Source organism: Ciconia boyciana, chromosome 3 (assembly GCF_034638445.1).
Source record: "Ciconia boyciana chromosome 3, ASM3463844v1, whole genome shotgun sequence".
Classification (NCBI taxonomy): Eukaryota; Metazoa; Chordata; class Aves; order Ciconiiformes; family Ciconiidae; genus Ciconia; species Ciconia boyciana.
In genome coordinates, this window is record NC_132936.1 from 110,162,132 (window position 1) to 110,180,134 (window position 18,003).

The following is an 18,003-nucleotide window of genomic DNA, read 5'->3' on the forward strand; positions in this document are numbered from 1 at the left end:
AAAAGGCATGTAGACTTACAGGAAAATTAAGCTGCATTTTCGCTTCGAAGTATAATCCTTCCCTCACACTTAAAATTTTGTCAAGAGAGTCTTGTGTCTCTGTCTTCCCTGTGAACAACTGGTAGAATAACAATCATGCTTTCCATTAGAGAGCATACTTTTCAACTTCCACTTTAAAAATCACGTAGGATAACAACTCTAAGGTAATTAAGTCTGGCAGCTCATAATTGAAATGCTAGAAGACAAAAATGTCACAGCTCCTCAAAAATTTCATTTCAGTCTATTTTAACATAACAAAGATACTTGAGACATGAGCTATACTAGAAAGTTCAGTAGGTTACACTTCTAATTTTTTAAACCAATAAGCTCTACTGATAAGAATCTGAATGCAAATCCAGCTATAACCGAACAAAGATACTTTATGCTGAAGTATTTATATCCCTACCTGCGGAAGTAGCCGTGGCAGCACAAACATTTCCATGCCAATATAAATGCATACAGATTCCCCGCAGTGCGCTACTTTAACTATACTCCAATTCAGTTAAGTGCTAAAATTTTCTAGGCTTAGCGACACCAATATTTTATTTCTGATCCGTCATAGCTGTCGGTGTGCATGCTCTTAGCCCGTGGCAAAGGCAGGATAATTTGAGTTGTTTTGCCCTGCTTCATTGAAAACTAAGATGACTCAAATGACTTTGAATTTGCTTCAGGCGAAGCTCGCACACATGCACAGCTATAATGGATCAACTGACATGCAGTAAAAGATTGGTGGGGCTAAGCCCAGTGCTGAAATAGAGCACAAGTCCTTTTTTTTTTTTTTTCCTGGCACTTAACACAACAAGGGCCAAACCTAACTTGAGCCTTTGAGAGCTACAACACAAGTGACTGGATGAGTGAAAAACAACTATAAAGTTCCTACATCTTGCAGTCTCTTCAAGAGCAATGTTAGCTACAGAATAACTTCAATACAGAGATGAAGATCTGGACAGAGTTACTCAGTTATCTCTGCTCCTAACTACTCCAGGTTTGCCAGCTTTGCTTATTCTCTTTTTCCTTCATCACCTTGTTCCTTTCCTTACCTGTTCCTGCCCCAGTCTGCTCCAGCTATAATTCCCTGCTTTAGCAGTCTCAGTGAACCTTATCAAAAATGGTAAGTCTTCAAGATATGTCCATCAATGGTGCCTGCAGCACCTGCATACTTTAAATAACACTGTAATTCAGTGTACAAACGTATCTTTTCCATCCGCATTAAGCAAAACCAGGGTTAATATTATCTCACATGGCAGCTATGCACTGACACTAACCCCTTTGGTTACCCTCTCTCATTTTTCAATCAATTTATCCGAGTGTGCTCAAATTAAACCCAAATTTTAATTTCTTTTTCATGTAGATGTCAAGGCACTTTTAACCGCTAAAATCCAAATATTACTGCAAGCCCACCCAACACATGCGAATTGTCCATCATTAAAATACATCTGTTTCCAGTGAAGTCTTACTGGTTCATATCACAACAAAACTTTTACAAATGAAATTATTAAGAAAAAAATGGAAAGGATGCAACTTCTAGTTATTATCTTGTCATCTGACACAACTGTGTATGTTCCTTGGTACCTACTCGAACAGTATGTATTCCATAGCACATGCTGAACACAACTGTATCGTAATTATATCACTTCCAATACTATTCCTCATTAATTGAGAATAGGCAAGAATATAAATTGTACATATCTATTACAAGTACTGTAGAGAAGTCCTATCTTGTCAGACTGCGCAGGAAACCGTCAATGCCATTAGAAATTCTCCTTGAAAACTGACACTGCAGAATGTGTCAGGAGTTTCTGATGATGTCAGATGAGAAACTGCAGCAACAGCTAAGAGCAAAGTAGTGCTCCCTCGAGACACCAACTTTGGCAAGTTGTACTGAAACGCTGCAAGAATGTTTCTGAAATTGAGATTACTGAAATGTAATACCTCTTTCTGAAAACTTTACTGCACACAATTTATCAAGCCAAAGCTATGGTTCCAGGAAGAACGGACCATCTGTTTTTCTTTGGGCTTCTTTTTTTGAGGCTCACCTTTAATCAATTTAAAGTTTTTTCATACACTGGAATGCAAAGACTTAATAACTTAAGAACTAGATAAGTGACTCAATGCTTCTCCTTGAAATACTGACTCCTCTGATTTTAATTGTAATTAACTAGAAAATAACTGCCTACTTGTAATACAGACTCATTAAATCTGATACCTTTACACTTTTAAGCTACAAAGGGGGTGACAAGGACTCTGGATCTATTTGCATTCCAAGCTTTGCCCTTCACCTACCATATATACCACTTGGATCAGTATAATCTCTCATACACCTATTTTTACACCCCAGCTGGGATAGTACTTATAAAAACAAAGGTGCAATGCTTAATACTCACAAGGTTTCAGCAACATGGAAATTAGAGGGTTGCATTATAAACCTTATCTTACGCATAATTTTAAATGAAATCCTTGTAAAAAAAAAATCTTTTGAAAGATCAGAAAAAAATGCGCTGAAAGCAATACAGTATATTCATTCAAATATTTATCAAACTCAAAGCAAAATTACCATTAGGTAAAGATTTATTATGTGTTACATTTAGACAATATATCAATACTTCCATAATCATATACTTTTCACTATGTACAACTAATTCGTATAAATATATGAAAAGATGAAACTGAAAGACAAGATGAAAGTATTTTAATTTCCACAAATATTATACCTTAAATGATCAACATCTAAAGTATCAACTATAGCTGCAGTGCACTGAAACTGTCCAGTTGATTTCCAAGTTACCTTCTTGCCTTTACAAGCTCATAAAATAAACAAAACTTGTATGTGAAACCACCAGACACAATTTAACAAAAACAAAGCCAAAATCTCACAAACACCTATTAAAAGTCTATCACATAACACAGCAGGGCCGTTAGAGATAAGTAGGAGAAATTCTGCTCTTACTGATGAGATTCAGGGTTGTCCACTTTGGACACTGTTTTCTGCTATATCACTGCCCCACCAAACTTCATACAGATTCCTGATTGACAGAAATCTTCTGTCAATCTTAATTTCATCCAAGAGTCTCACTTTCCAACTGTCCCCTAATTACGTAGCTATACAGAATACTTTATTTTTGCAAGAATCTGCCACCCAAAACACAGGCTGACTGAACGCAGAGACATGCATTTCTAAGGCCTCTTTTTAGATACACTATGGCAGAACAGAAGCTGAACATTTATGATTTTAGACTATCACATTATGGCTTGAGTGCAGGACATAGTTTAGCTGGATTCCTCTCCTGTGACTAATAACACAACATTAACAGCCTACTAAAAAATAAGCTAAAATTCACAACATTGCAACCAAAGTACTCAAAGCCCATATATTGTGGAGGGTGCTTAGGGATCTGGCATATTAAATAGTGGTTTATAACACTATAGATCCAGGCACCCCATCTACTGCCAGAAATTGTCATCCTGTAACGCAAACAACTGGAGTAAATGATGCCACCTCTACCATCACAGCCCACAAAGTGGAGTATGAGCCCAGAATTTCATCAGTGGCTTAAGCTACTGTGTCAGACTATGAACAAAGGCGGCATCGTGGCCTGCTAACATTGACCTGCCAAAGCTCCATCTGCCTGAGCCTACTCAAACCTACTAGATGTGCTCAGTTTATGCACAGAACTGAGAATTGGGGGGGGGGGGATCAACTTCTAAACAATTCCTGACACCCCTTCAGGAATCAAATTTGGCCAAGCATAACAGCATGCAAGCTCCTGGAGCTGACGTTCTAATTTTATTAAAGGCATTAACAAGCATACATACAAATGTTTTGTTACCAAAAAAAAAAAAAGCTACTTTTGAAGAGATAAACGTATGAATCTTCCAGACTATACTCCTGATCCCATCTTCCATCATTGCTTTAAAAAGTTGCATCTGCAGCTGATTCCAAGATTTCAGAACATCCCTACTGTATTATGAAGACGAAACATTTATCTAAATATGTATTTTCTCATTTCCTGTAATGTTAAAAGAGATGTCTTTTGTCAAGTAAAATTGACCTTAATATTTGACTGTTAGGGAAGTAAGTATGTTACCTAGTTGCAGCTCTTACTTAAGAGGACCAAAGGCCCAGCAAGTGAATGCAATAGCAGCACAATGGTATGAGAGTTCCTCCATATGGTATCCTGCCAAAATTATCTGTTCAGATAAATGGCCTGACAAAAGGGAACCATAAATAAGGTTACTCTTTCGACATCATAAAGTTGATGCATATCATGCCCAAGCTAGTTTTGTATAAAACAGCAAATAAATCTAAGAGATAAATAAAATGCAAAGAGATGCTTTCATTTCAGATAAGTCTGCCTATTTATTCAGAAACCATTTGTGCAACAATTTTTGGCTCATCTGAAACTATTTCTTTGAGTATGTGCAACTCAGATCCGTTTCCAGCCTACATCACTATAAATACTGATTATTTCATATCCTATACAGCATATTTTGTGTAACCAAGTTCAATTTAAAACTACAGTTATTAAAATGAACCATCAACTTTGCAATTGCCTACAGGGCTTTTTCTTTTTTTTTTTTTTAATCTTCTCAGTAGTATAAATTGGATAATGAAGAAAGAAGCCTGATTAGAGCATTTGCGATGTGGGGTGAAATAGCACCAAAAACAAAGTGTTGAAAGAGACTTTGAAAAGACTCATAAAATCTTTTTCCATAATTTAAAAAAATGCTTTCAGTACACAAAGCAGAATTATTTTTACCTACAAGCAACAGCAGCACATGTAGTATCTTTAAAAAGAAATGCTTAAGCATGTAGTCCAGGCATCCTCCAGGAGATTTATGGTTTAACCGCTCAATATGCCACATTTTACACAAGTTTTTTTAAAAATACTGAAACAGAATTTAAACCTAGGTCATTTAACAGGGTATGTACAGTGCTGTGCAAAATTTAAACACATTTTCCTTTCAAATTAAAGGGTTTAGTGACCTACCAAATCCCGGAATGCTTTTGAGACTGGATTTGAGACAGATTTTTTCACGTCTGAGGTAGCTGTATCGCAGCAGGCAGTTCCACAGGAACATCCAGTCCATTCGTGTGCGATGGTTCATGATAATGACACTCCTTTCTCCAGGAACAAATCCATCACCAGTGACAACCACCTTGGCACCAAACACCATCTCCAGCAAGGCCTAGAAACAATATCTCAATATTATGGTTTTACTCCCAGAAGAAAAGCATCAGCCCATTAGCAATAAAAATTAATTTGAATTCTATCATTTCACTTATTCACTCACATTATCACTGGTAAACAAACTTCTGACTGTTTTCTAATAAGGCAGACAGCTTTTCCACAGTAACAGTCAGCTGTTTAATGGAAGAGGAAACAACAATTAAATAGCACTTCTTTAAAAGCACTCTTTTACAATCAATGTCTAACATTAAACTTGGTTTTCCCTGTTTTTCCCAGAATACTATTACATAGGAATAGAAGCAAGGGAATCAGTATGGATTATAACTTGGTAAGTAAAATCTAAGGAGAGACTGGCTGCACAAACAATCTATTGCTCAATACTGTCAGGGCTGGGAAGGCATCAGAAGCTGTCTTGCTTTCTGCTTGGGTCCAAATGGTCAACATGTTTGTGCTTGACTTCCTCCTGCAAAAATGGCTAGAACTTAATGGCAGAAAGAGCAGCTGAGAGAGAGAAATCCCAAACAAGCTTGAACATAGTACAGTGATGTAGACCTAGATCTGTACAGCTCTACAGTGCTACCTTGAAGCCTGAGCCTCCACCCTACAATTTGCAAAAAGCATCAACCACCAAATGCTGGTACAGAGTCATCTACGAAGTGCCGTCCCAAAGCATGGAACAAGCCTCAAACTTGGAAGGACACAAACAAGAGGCTGGACAAACAGCTTTCTCCATTTTGCCTGAACAGTCAGTGATGCTAGAAGTTCACATATAAAACATGTTTCTTGCCTTACCCGCTATGTGGCTCTGAAGGGTCAAGTTATAAACCATAGGTTGGTGGTTTATCAAAAGAAAAAAGCAGGGAAGAACTACACAGTAAGTTTAAGAGGGCCTGGTTTCATAACCTGGACAGTCGGACCATAAACGTGTAACTAGACTAGCTGTACATAACATCAGAGCCCAACGGCATGCTCTAGCCGTGTTCACACCACTAAGTCTGTCAACCTCCAAAACAAGGTGGCCACATAAAAATTGCCTATTGGAAATGGTTTCTGACCCATGACCATTCCCAAATCATGCAAGAAAGTGTATGGAGGAGTGCTGGTCGGTTACAGCTAAAGACCAGGACCAGGCAAATAATTCAAAAATATGGATGACTGAACGCTAGTGCCTTGCAACCTTTTAATACCTACTGGAAAAACAGTGGAAAGGTACAAAATCCCAAGAAACACAGGTAGACAACAGATATTACCTGGAGGTACAACTTAAGGCCCTAAGGTTAGGGCCACTGGCAGGACACTGTCCAACCCAGTTAGCACAGAAAAAGAAACCACAAAACACAGCTGGACATCTAAAGGAATAAACTTAACAATCAGCCCTAATGTTATAAAAATGGAAGCACTTCAAATTACCTCCTTACCTTCTCTTCCCCATTCTTCCTCCAGAAAAATATAGAAAAAGAGGAAAATTTGGGGATTAAAACAGAGCTCTAGGAAGTAAAACAACTGTCTGTTCAAACTTCTGCCATCTCTGTGCCACAGAACCTCAAAGAACACAAATGTCTCAGTTTAAGTCATCTGTAAAACCGGAATGACATTCTCACAATCACAAATGGCTTGAGATCTCGGAACGAAAAGCATTATATGGGCCAAATATTAATACTATTAATAACTCAGCTCACTATCATTCTGGCAAAGGTGTTTGCTATCGAGAGTAACTATGGACCACTGCAAAAGCAGAGCAGGTCATATGGCTCAAAATGGTAAACAGTTCTCTCTTCTGAAAAGAGAGAAGCAGCCTTTTTTGATAGTTTAATAAGAATCTTATTACATATTTAACATCTAGTTAAACATAATAATTAACAGATGTCCTGTTCTACATACCCTAATGATACTATAAGCCAAACTAAACTGAAACAGTTAAGACTCACTTGCTGTCCCATCCTGCTGACTCTGCTAGAAAGGAAATAGTATGGGGCAGAGGAGTGAGGAAGGTGGAAGTTTCTTATATCTACAGAGGTCAGGGTCAGAGCTTCCCTGTTGGAGTCCAACTGGTCCAACATTAATTTATTGTCCGGAGACACAAACCCAAGTACCTGCTTCTCCTGACTAAGAATGGAGTAGTGTAAGGACAGAAAACTAACACAGACAAGGTCTGAGCCTTCAAAAAGGTTGGGTGCAAAATCTTTTTCAGATCCCTTTCCTGAACCTAATTATAAAGAATTATAAAGCCCAGGCAGCTAATCAAATAAAAGATCAGTATTTGATTTTGGGGAGTTTGCAATTTTAGAAAAATTGGAAGACAAACAGGCAGAAAGGGTCGATTTTGTGACGCTATCAGTACTCAGCTAAATTGCATCATGGCAAGAAATAACAATCCTTCTACTGGTAGTAATTCCCTTTCCTGGTAATTATTTCTTCCCTCCTAATTTCATAGCATTTAGTAATGACGAAAAGGACAAAAGTTTTAGAACATGAAACAGCTCACACACCTTTAAAACACACAAGACAGAAACAGAGAAAGCAGAAACTATTTGACATGCAATAAAAATAAATCTTCCTTTATGCCACAAGATACGTATTTCTGCACACCAATATAGCATTTTACTTCACAAAAAGTTAAATCTTTAAGGACCTAAAGGAATAAAGTCCCTTGGTTTTTAGAGAACGGATGAAGAGACAGATCCCATTCATACTGCCTTTCCTCAGGAACAATTCAGGGAAGAGCTTTGTTATTGATTTCCAGACTCCTATAGCTATAAAGTTGATGCAGTTCAAGTGAGGAAGATTTCATTTCTAGGGGAAGTTGTTCTTTTTCACCTGAAACCATTTGTCTCTAATTCAACTACAAGGACTAAATTCTAAGAGGATTAAGTAAGAGAACAGTGAAGGTCAGCAACAATGTACCAGACAGTGAATAATTTTCCTAATTAGATAGTTGGAGCACAGTCCAAAGGAAGAGTTTATAAGATGACTCATTTAAGAAGTTTGCAATTTAAAAAATTCTCCTGCTTACTAGTGCTTCACTTACTCCTCCCTGATCAGCATCTAACTGACCCTGAATGGAGATGTCGTGAAAAGGCCTTTTCAAGAGTACAATTAAGACGTGGCATGAGGTGACACACAAACTGTGGAAGAGGAGGACAGGCACACAATCTGCAGCACTGAGCTAAAACCTGTCTCCACAGAGAGTATGTTAAGGCCTGTTTTGACAAAAGCATAAAATACTTTAAAAAAATAAAATTAAATTAAAAGTGTTATGAGCAAACTACATCGTGGGATTATGAACATTTGCCCAGAACTTGGCTCAAACCGCAACTTACCACTGGGAGCGTGAGCCAAGTGGCCACAACGCAATCGGTGATCCAGCGATACCAGGCCGGTGAGATAAACATCAAAGGTAGAAAAGGACCAAGCATGAATATACTTCCAAAAAAACTTCCCAAGAATAGTGCAAGTACAAAGTAGATCCCTTTCCATGACACCATGGCTCTGAAAGAGAAAGTTGGCATTATGTTAGAGAGATAAACTGGAAGTAATTACATAACTCTTCAAGTCCCCCTTCAGGTCCAGTTTGAGGTAATATTCCTCCTTTTTTTCCATGGCTAACAATACATGATGACAGTAAATGCAACCAAAACGTTCTACCTCACAAGCAGCCGTAAGAGAACGACTTTATAAACACAGTGATTTGTAAGGTGCATTGGGATCTTAAAGGGGTCATAAAAGTACCAGCTACATCATAATTTCCTCCACTTATTACAATATGTCGTTCCACTCTAAAATCTTCAGCAAGCTATTTTTATTATACAAAGGTACGAAGAGCTATATAACAGAACACCTGTTATATTAAACTTTTCAGCTGCTATCTCTGCCATTGGCAAAGTACTAATGTTGCGTTTTCTGAAGATGAAGAACTTTGCTTTTCTATTTCTCCATTTTGTTTCCTCTTGCTAAACCCAGTGTTGCAGAAACTCATCTTCCCCATCTAACAAGGGTCTACGTGTGACCTCCTTCAGCAACCACTCAAACCTCGCGAGACTGATCAGCCGTTTCAAACACCAGTTCCCTTTTCATCACAACAGGGCAGGCAAGCAGCTGCTGAAACCTCCCAGCTCACCCTGGCTTAGAGAATTTGTGACTTTTTCAAGTCTGCTGTACTTCAACTGTCCTTATTAGTTATTTTCCAACTTATTCCACCAAAAAGCCAATAGCGTTTGGCTTTTAAGACAGTAGTCTAGACTTGAAATATTTCAGTGTCTGTGCTATCAGCTAGACTCCCCTATTATAAATTGAAATGTACAGTGCATGGAGCTTCTTAATGCATTACAGCAGAATGCTCAGCAATCCTCCAAGCATTTGTAATAGCTACAAGCTTTCACAATTTAGCAACTACCACCAGCTATGACAAAGCAAATGTGGAAATATCAATTCTCTAAATTAGGGCTAAAAATAGACTGTTTTCATCTATTTAGGACTCAACCAATTGTTTATAAAATCAAAGGTTAAGTAGAAGTCACTTTTCAGTCGCTTTACTGAATTCCTTTTCTGACAGGCTATTTTAGGAATTATAGGAGCTCAGATAGGACTTCAGGACAAGAAAAACAGGAGGCTGGTGTTTTTAATTTTAAAACGAGCAATGGAAAAGTAATCCATTAAGCCTTGTGTACTGTAATGTACATGATTTATCTCAAGCATGTTTTGTGCAATGACCATAGCAATAATGTTTGCACAGCAAAGTATTCAAAAGTCAAGAAATGGCAACGCTAGTGTTGTTAGCACATGAATTTGCTTCTGCTACTTCATGTTGACAAGTAACAAGAAAGTAGCTCTATTTTGGGATACTTTTAGGTTTAAACAATTTCCTAAGCTGTACATATTTGGTGGAAGGCCAAGAGAAGAGGCCATGCAAATTTGTTAATGTAAGAAGGATACAGGAAGCTGTATTTAGCCTGACTTCTGTAGCACAGCAAAAAAATTAAGACTAAATACAAATGTTTGCTGATAGCTATATCAGAAAGATTTTTAACACAATGAAATTTGAATTCAAACAAGTACACGTTATTTACATCCTGGAATACAGAGCGCTCTCTTTCCTGCCAAAAGCAGAAACTAAATAACCAGCTGTCCACATATGCGTGCAACCGAATAGGATCAATTTTGACGTATCAAGGGATCCTTGAGGGGCACTGCACTGAAGAAACAATGCTCCAACTGCCTTCTTGTATTTGTTACTGCAAACTTGTGTGGGCAAAGTCCGAAATAAAGGTAGAAGAGGACAAAAGAAAGAACCCAGAGAAGGACAGAAACAGCAGAAAGGGCAAAGAAAAGCATCAATTGCAGCAGGACTAGAAGAAAAGGCCTTCTCCTGACATATCAAGATTTGAGACCTACTGCAAAAGGCAGCAGAGAGGATCAACCTTCAATGTGCTTGATCTACTCAAGCATTTTTTGAGGAACACACACAGCGAAACAACTAGAAACATCTAGGGACAGCTTTCAGACAGGTAAAACCCACTAGCAGACACAGAACACGAGTTTGTTTAGCTCCAGCCAGCTGCCCCAGTCCTCTCCGAGGCTGCTCAGAGCCACCGGTCATCGAGTCAGACGCAATGATGTCCACCAGACAGACACCCTGGCTCCACGCGGCTGCCGGACAACACGGAGGCGCACGTTCCAGTTCCAAATCCTTGACTGCTGCACGCAGGTAACCACAGAGTCAATGAGTGAAGACATCACACTGTCATCCTCCTAGACTCTTAGGAAAGCAAGGTAGGTCACTAATTTACAGGATGGGTTTTTCACAGTTTACACTGGTCCTTCCCTCAAATTATAGCACAGAGCCAAATATTTAAGAAAAAAAAAAATCTTTTCTGTATTTTATGTGAAAGATTGTCTTGTAAACTTTTATTTTTTTTAGATGAAGGTACCTGAGCTATGGAAAAGACCTGAGGAAGTTCTAAAGTTTCTCTTCTTCAACCTGCACCCCAGCAGTATTTTCTTTAACATTAGAGTATATACTTATATAAGTTATACTGCATTCCACTGGGTTAAACACTGCAGTGTTTATGTCTAGACACAAAAGATACCGTGTGTGTTTTTAATCGATGTCATTTATCTCTCTTGCAGCCACTCTTTTAAAGCATGATACATACCATATTTTGCTTATTGCTTATATATAATACATTATATAACTTTATACACAGACACATGCGTTTATCTAGAATAATGGATAGACTTTGTCTCGGAGTTACCCCCACCACAATACAGCACATACCATGCAAACAGGTATGAGAACAGAAAAACAACTCCCTCTTAATGAATTTGAGCAAAACTACAAAATGAGAAGCCTGTGATAACATGAAGAACTTACAGTAGAGAATAACCATCCAGCTGGCCTCCTGAAAACAGGGCTCAGCAAGCTGATTTTAGTAACAAGGTGAAATTGTTAACACACTCAACCCATTTATTTTCGTTTGTGGGTTCACGTGGTGGAGTTACAGCCTGGACAATAGGTTACATGATTTAAAATGCATCTGCCTATGCATGTCAGTTGAGAAGCATTTACATATACTCTCATTTTAGCCAACAGTCAAGGATGGGTATTCATCACACAAGCTGCTGGGCGCGTTGGCTGCCAACAGCACATGCCCTGGGCTAGTCAGCAGAAGTGTTGCTCTGCGTGCGTGCAGAGCAGGGAGGGCAGAGAGGAGGCTGAAGCCCCCGGCTGGATTTGACGCACTCGCCAGACCAGCCGCACCACTGGAGCAATGTGCCCTCTCGAAGTCAAGCGGTGCCACAGGGACCCAGCTCCAGCACCTCCTCGCCTAGAACTACAGCGCACAAGTTTGTAAATTGTACTGAGCCAGCTCTGGTCAGACAAAATAATCAGTCACAACTTTGTCTCCTACTAAAGCTTCACTATAGTTTGGGAACTGCCCCGTCTCTGAAGCAGTGCAGTCGTGTTCATACGGTGCTGCAACTTGCCTAACAAACCCCCTTTTGCCCGTCTTTGCTCAGCTCTGTATCCTCACCTTTTTCCCTTCCCAACAGCAACCCCTCTCCCAGCCCCGCGTCCCACGTCTCCCATCCCCAGGCAGCAATACCCCTCCCATACACACCCCATTTCCCCCCCGCCCTTGCCATACCAGCTTGTTTGGGCAGGTGAAGAGCAGCACGCTCCAAGCGGCCACGCACCCTGCTGAAAAGGAAAGCCGTAATGCTGAGGACTGCACGGCTGGCACGCAGGCTCAGCTATCGAGTCCTGCCAGGCCAGACTCTGCACACTGGTGTCAACCTGTGTTGGCACTACAAGGGCTGTTGTACCCAGTTTACCACTGTGTCAGTCACCTGAGGAGTTCCCAGACACCCACTACCAAAGACAACAGGGAACTGACTCTATTATCATCCTTTAGCATCTCTCAGCCCCTTAAACACCTAGCTTAGAAGCAAAGTCTCTTAACAGATGTCAGCCACCCCAAATCTAACATATGCATTCAACAAGAGAAGTAACAGCTACAAATCAATGCAAAATACATGCCTGCAACTTCAAAACATGATTAAAAAACAACCAAAGTAATCTCAAAGGGAAAGGAGTACTTAACGAGGACTTGTAAAATGATCTAAAACAAATGTGAAAAATCTCAAAACAAAGAAAATCAGAGCTGACTCATGTCAGAGATGAGACACCCAAGAAATTAATTAAAGGATTCGACAGGAAGTCTGAATAACAGAACCCAAGCGTTTTCAAAGTACAGAAGTATTCCTTTACTGCTGCTGACAACTATCTCTTCCTAATGCAGCAATCACTCTCACCACCAGATTTAGCATGTATTACAGCCTTTATGCATCTTAAAGCCACTTTCCACTTGCTGTGTGGGTCAGAGCTGTGGGGAGACAGTCAAAATTATTTTAAGATTCAGACTGTAAGCTGCAAACAGTGAGGAAGACAGCACCCTCATACTGGGCTTGTAGTTCTTCATCTATTTTGTGGCAGAACTCCAAGTTATTGGGGTACTGTACTTCACATGTTCTCGTTGCCACAGCAGAAGGAAAACACGCTCTGTCTCCAGGTAACGGGAAACAGTAATTCTTAAAATACAATTTTTGTTTTACATTTCAGTTAATTTTAAAAATTCTTGGCTACAATAGGACAAATTACTTTCCAAAACAGTTGCATTTTTGTAAACTTCAACTTTATTAGAATATTTTCTTGAAATTACTTCAATATTCTATGCAAACAAAGTTTTTGCATAGTAACATAAAGCAGAGGCAGCTTCCTGTGATCGGATTTTGCCTTGTTTTGCTTATCATCTACATGCTTTTATTCAAGGTACAGCTGGAATGACAGACAAACCACAGCTTGTTATGATGATGATTTCAAACGGCTTTGAACAGCCTGTTCTCTACAACAAAACTAGTATTTCTTCACAACTGCTTCTATGGCTTTTAAGTGGGCAAAGGATGCAAAATAAGTTTATCTGGTAAGAAACAAAAAAGTTCTAAAATTCAAGGTCTAGAAGTTTCACAAGTAGTCAAGACTCACCACATGCTTCACATTTCCTTAACAGTTCCTTGCTAATTCAAAGTTCTTGTACAAGCAGGTTAATTCGTTTTCCAGGTTCAATGTAAAACAAGATTTAACCTACAGTATGGAATTAAGCAATACTACCTGACAAACAGAGCCAGCTGCCTGATAACTAGAGATTTTTAAGCACTTAGTATTATGCAGTCAGCAAATCAGGTTTTATTACACTACTGAAAAGTAAAGAAATGCTCTTTAGTGCCAATAAAACAACATTGTATTATTACCAGTCAGGATGATTCCATTCAATCAGCATGGGCAATAAAACTGTTCATTAGTCTTCAAGAACTGAATGGGGAATACTAGGCACTAGGTTTAATTCTTCTTTCAGTCAATTACCAGTGGAAAAGGTAAATGTTATCTTCAATTAAAATCAAGCAGAAACTTACACAGACAGCCAAAGATGCCTTTTCTCTAACAGTTCTCCAAAGAAAGCCAGCGGTTAACTGCGAACTGACTTAATTTAGTTTTACATTTCCTCTAAGCATGGCAAATGACAGAGGTGAGCTGGAAATTCCAGCTCCCATATTCAATTTTGCATTCTGAAACATAATTTCCAAGTCAGAAGATAAAATTTTCACAACAATTTTTAAAACCTTTCATCTGGGTGAAGTGAGTTGGACTTCAAGGAGGTGGGCAAGAGGGGAACAAAGATTGCCAATTTCCCAGGTGTCCATTAAATAAGCCATTAAACGAATGACCCAAACTTACACTTGTTCACTAGTTTTTAAGGTTACTAAACAAAATCATCTAAGACAGGAGAGCAGGCAGCTGGACAATCCTTCCCAGCTTGCAAGGCAAATAACGCAGGGGTCTCAGCAACCACTGAGCAGGTGGCCAAGTGCCAAGGTTATCAGCCAGGCAAACAAAGTTTCAGTGGAAATGACACACCCTAGCAGAACGTTTCAAGTCCAACAAATCACCAGGCTTTTCTGTTTGAGCATTTTATGGGTTTTTTTCCATAACAACATTTCAAAGGAAATTTTTACCAATTCTTGCACTCAGAGCAAGAAACTAGTTTCTATGTAGTACCGCATTTTAAAAAGAAAATTGCTTACAGCAAGCTTTTATAGACTGACTCAATTGTATTTCCAGATCTACAACTTACCCCATCTCTTTGATCACGTAACTTCTCACTTGTGCCTCAGTTAAAAGAACTGCAGAAACATCACAGGTTATATAGGAAGCAAAGGAAAAAGCTGAATTGCACAGATACCCACTCTAATCAGTAGCCCACACGATACAGGCAAGAAGCTCCATCAGTCTCCACAGACCTCTTTATGAGCTACACTTTATTTCTGATCCTTCTCTTGGGCACTTGTATATTTTAAGGAACATACAAATACAGCACAGATCACTATCACAGAAAAAACGTGAAGAAACAGGCACTTGACCATTAAAACTACTTCCCTTTTATTCAGTTCTTGCACTTAAAAACCTTTAAGAGATTTAACACGTGTATCGTAAAACAATATAGGATAGGGCAATAAAAGATAATTATCATCACAAACCACATCCCTGACCCTCTGTAACAGTATAGCAGATATTAGCTTAAACGTGCACCAAATAAAAAGTACAATACTTAATGAGTAATTTCCGTAAATATTACCAATAAAATATGATTATTGCTGTATCTTACAATATATTATCTCTTATTTGCCAAGACTTAATCTGACTATTATAATTCGATAAAAAAATTAACAGAATATTTAATTTGCTCTTCCAAGTCATTGTGTCTTTCCAAATGCAAAAAACATGACTGAGGTTCTTGTCAGTACAGCCTTTAGATACTGTAACCAGATAATTCAGTCAGGGTACAGACATCAAATCAGTCTGATGCTTTTTCACTCTTGTTCACCTGTACTCTTTCCACTGTTGCTCCAGACAACCATTAGACCAATAAAGCTTGAATGAGAGCATGAGCTAAGGTATTTAAAATCATTTGTAAGAGGGTATCAAGCAACAGCTACAGCTGCTTCCTGAAAAAAGAATGATTTAGGGAAAAGTAGCTTGCTTTTATTCCTTACTATATTCAGAAAATCTAGATGAATTGACAAATTTGAGCTGCTGTAAGAACTGCACAAGAGCTTTTTCTACCAAAAGCTACCTCATTTTTTATTACGCATATTGCACAGACACAAATAATTCTGAATTGCTTCTTCATGGCTTTCCATGCATACAGTTGTTCCCTATACTATCCTTAAAGTTACTGTGGCCCCACAAGCCTCTATTAAACAGTAACCAATATAAAAAGAGTGCCCTGGCTGACAAGTCATCAAAAATAGGTTTGGCAGATGAAGAATAGCTGTTGTATTCCCCCCATCCCCTTCATCCCTTGTCTTTAAATAAAACCAAAAAAACCCATAACCTTGCAACAAACATGGAGTAGTGGTCAGTTCTGGAGTGTTATTAGGTATATTACATAAAACCTGCAGGTCAGTTCTAGGCCCAGTCTACTTTACAAAAAAAGCTACTTGTGGTCGACAGCTGGCAAATCTAAGTCCTCTGGTTTTAAAAGTCTACAACAGACCAAAAAGCTGACCAACATTGACAGGTAACAAATCCAGGTGAAAATTATGAAAAACAGATAAAATGTACAACTTTGTAATTGGAGATGTTACAAACAAACCAATAAATCTTCCCCCCCCCATAAGAGCAGCCCAACACTAGTTCACAGCTATTCTTAGCAGGGAGGGGTGGCATTTAGAATTTCAGAAGAACCTATTACACAATAAAATCCCCAGCTAGGGAACAGAAATCAAGGACTCCACGCTGAAGAACAGCTGAAGAGCTGAAGAACTCAAAGACAAAACTGGTAGAGTGTTCAGTGAAGTATCTTAAAATCTCTGCCACTGGCATTGAACCAAAATCAGTCCCTGAGAACAGTGAAAGCTCTTCAAGTTATTCATATGCACTGCAAGAGATCCTGAACGTACAATTTAAAAAAATGCTGAATTTCCAAGGTTCTAAAAACTTTGCTGATTTATTCCAAGATAAACTCTTTTCTCAGCCTACTTACAGAACAGTAACTCACAACTCCCTTCTGTGTAAGGATACATCCATGAAACTTCTAATGGCTTTTCTACACTCATCAAGACAGAATTTACTCGTCAGGCTAACAACTCAAAAGAAATACAGGAGACGTGTATGAAGAAAATTCAAACAGCCTGTTCAACAAGCTATGAAAACCACTGACCATCAGTAGGATATTAACAGCATGACAGAAAACTTAGGCTAACTCATATTATTCTGAAGAGTGCAATTATGAAAATAAAAAGGGGGGGATGTAAAAAGCAGACTTTCAGAGGCCTTAAGCAAGGTACCTAACTTGGAGAAAGTTTCAGTGAGAGCTTTGTATTTGTGACCATCCTTTACAAAAACCTCTCTCAGTTTTAGAACAGAATATATACCCAAATAATTCCTCCTTTTCCAGTTATAGTGTCTGCTATAAATGAATTTGATTCTGGGTGGGTAATATTACAGCATGGGTTTGTTGGTTTTTTTTTTTTAACATCTTTTATACTATGACAGCCATCACCTGTAAAACAACAGCAACTGCTAAACTACTTTATTCCTTTTCTTAGTAGCACATTACAAGCTATAAAACTTCAGCAGGCCCCATGCTAAAAATCCCAACAGCAAACTTACTGAAGCCAGTGAGTCTCCACCTAGAATCAATTGCAACATCAGATTATGGATTTTATCTACTCTCAGAATTGTTAAAGGGCTGAAAAGAAAAACTAGAGACTTATCTTCATTTCCCTACCATGTAAGTCATTCTGGCTAAACAGTACTTATACAAGAGATGGAGAACAGTGCCTACCGACAAATTTATGTCACTTTTTTTTTTTTAACAATATTAAAGATAAATTGCTATTATCAATTGCATATAACTCTGCCAAGCCTTTGAGTCTTGCAACTGCCTCAGGCTTTTTAAAATATATTTCCAAGACAAATATCAAAGAAAAAAAAAAAAACACATTTGCCAATAACATTAAAAATGTTCTAGCCACTTAATTGGAAAATCCCATACTTTAGAGAACTTGAAATTTTGCAGGGCTGCCTTTGCATCAGGAATACACAGCACTTTGAAGCATACTTACACATCAGCAAATATCACATGTTTATAACAACTTTAAAAGCCACATAAATTGTAGTTTTCTAGTGAGTTATGCTTAAAGGCTGGCTGCTTTC

The 18,003-nt window shown here is 38.5% G+C and overlaps 1 protein-coding gene across 5 annotated transcripts in view; it reads right to left on the reverse strand.

Annotated features, from left to right (window-relative positions):
- The window catches only part of LCLAT1 (lysocardiolipin acyltransferase 1), a 119,309-nt gene that overhangs the window by 69,764 nt on the left and 31,542 nt on the right, over positions 1–18,003 (reverse strand). For 3 of the 5 annotated variants that reach the window (XM_072857067.1, XM_072857070.1, XM_072857069.1), the window contains 2 exons: positions 8,549–8,717; positions 5,028–5,226 (listed from right to left, as the gene is read on the reverse strand). In XM_072857067.1, coding sequence (XP_072713168.1) covers positions 5,028–5,226; positions 8,549–8,713 — 364 coding nt within the window. In that variant the 5' untranslated portion in view covers positions 8,714–8,717. Of the gene's footprint in view, positions 1–5,027; positions 5,227–5,331; positions 5,402–8,548; positions 8,718–9,345; positions 9,468–18,003 lie in introns of those variants that run through there. The other 2 variants (XM_072857071.1, XM_072857072.1) reach the window with 2 other exon arrangements.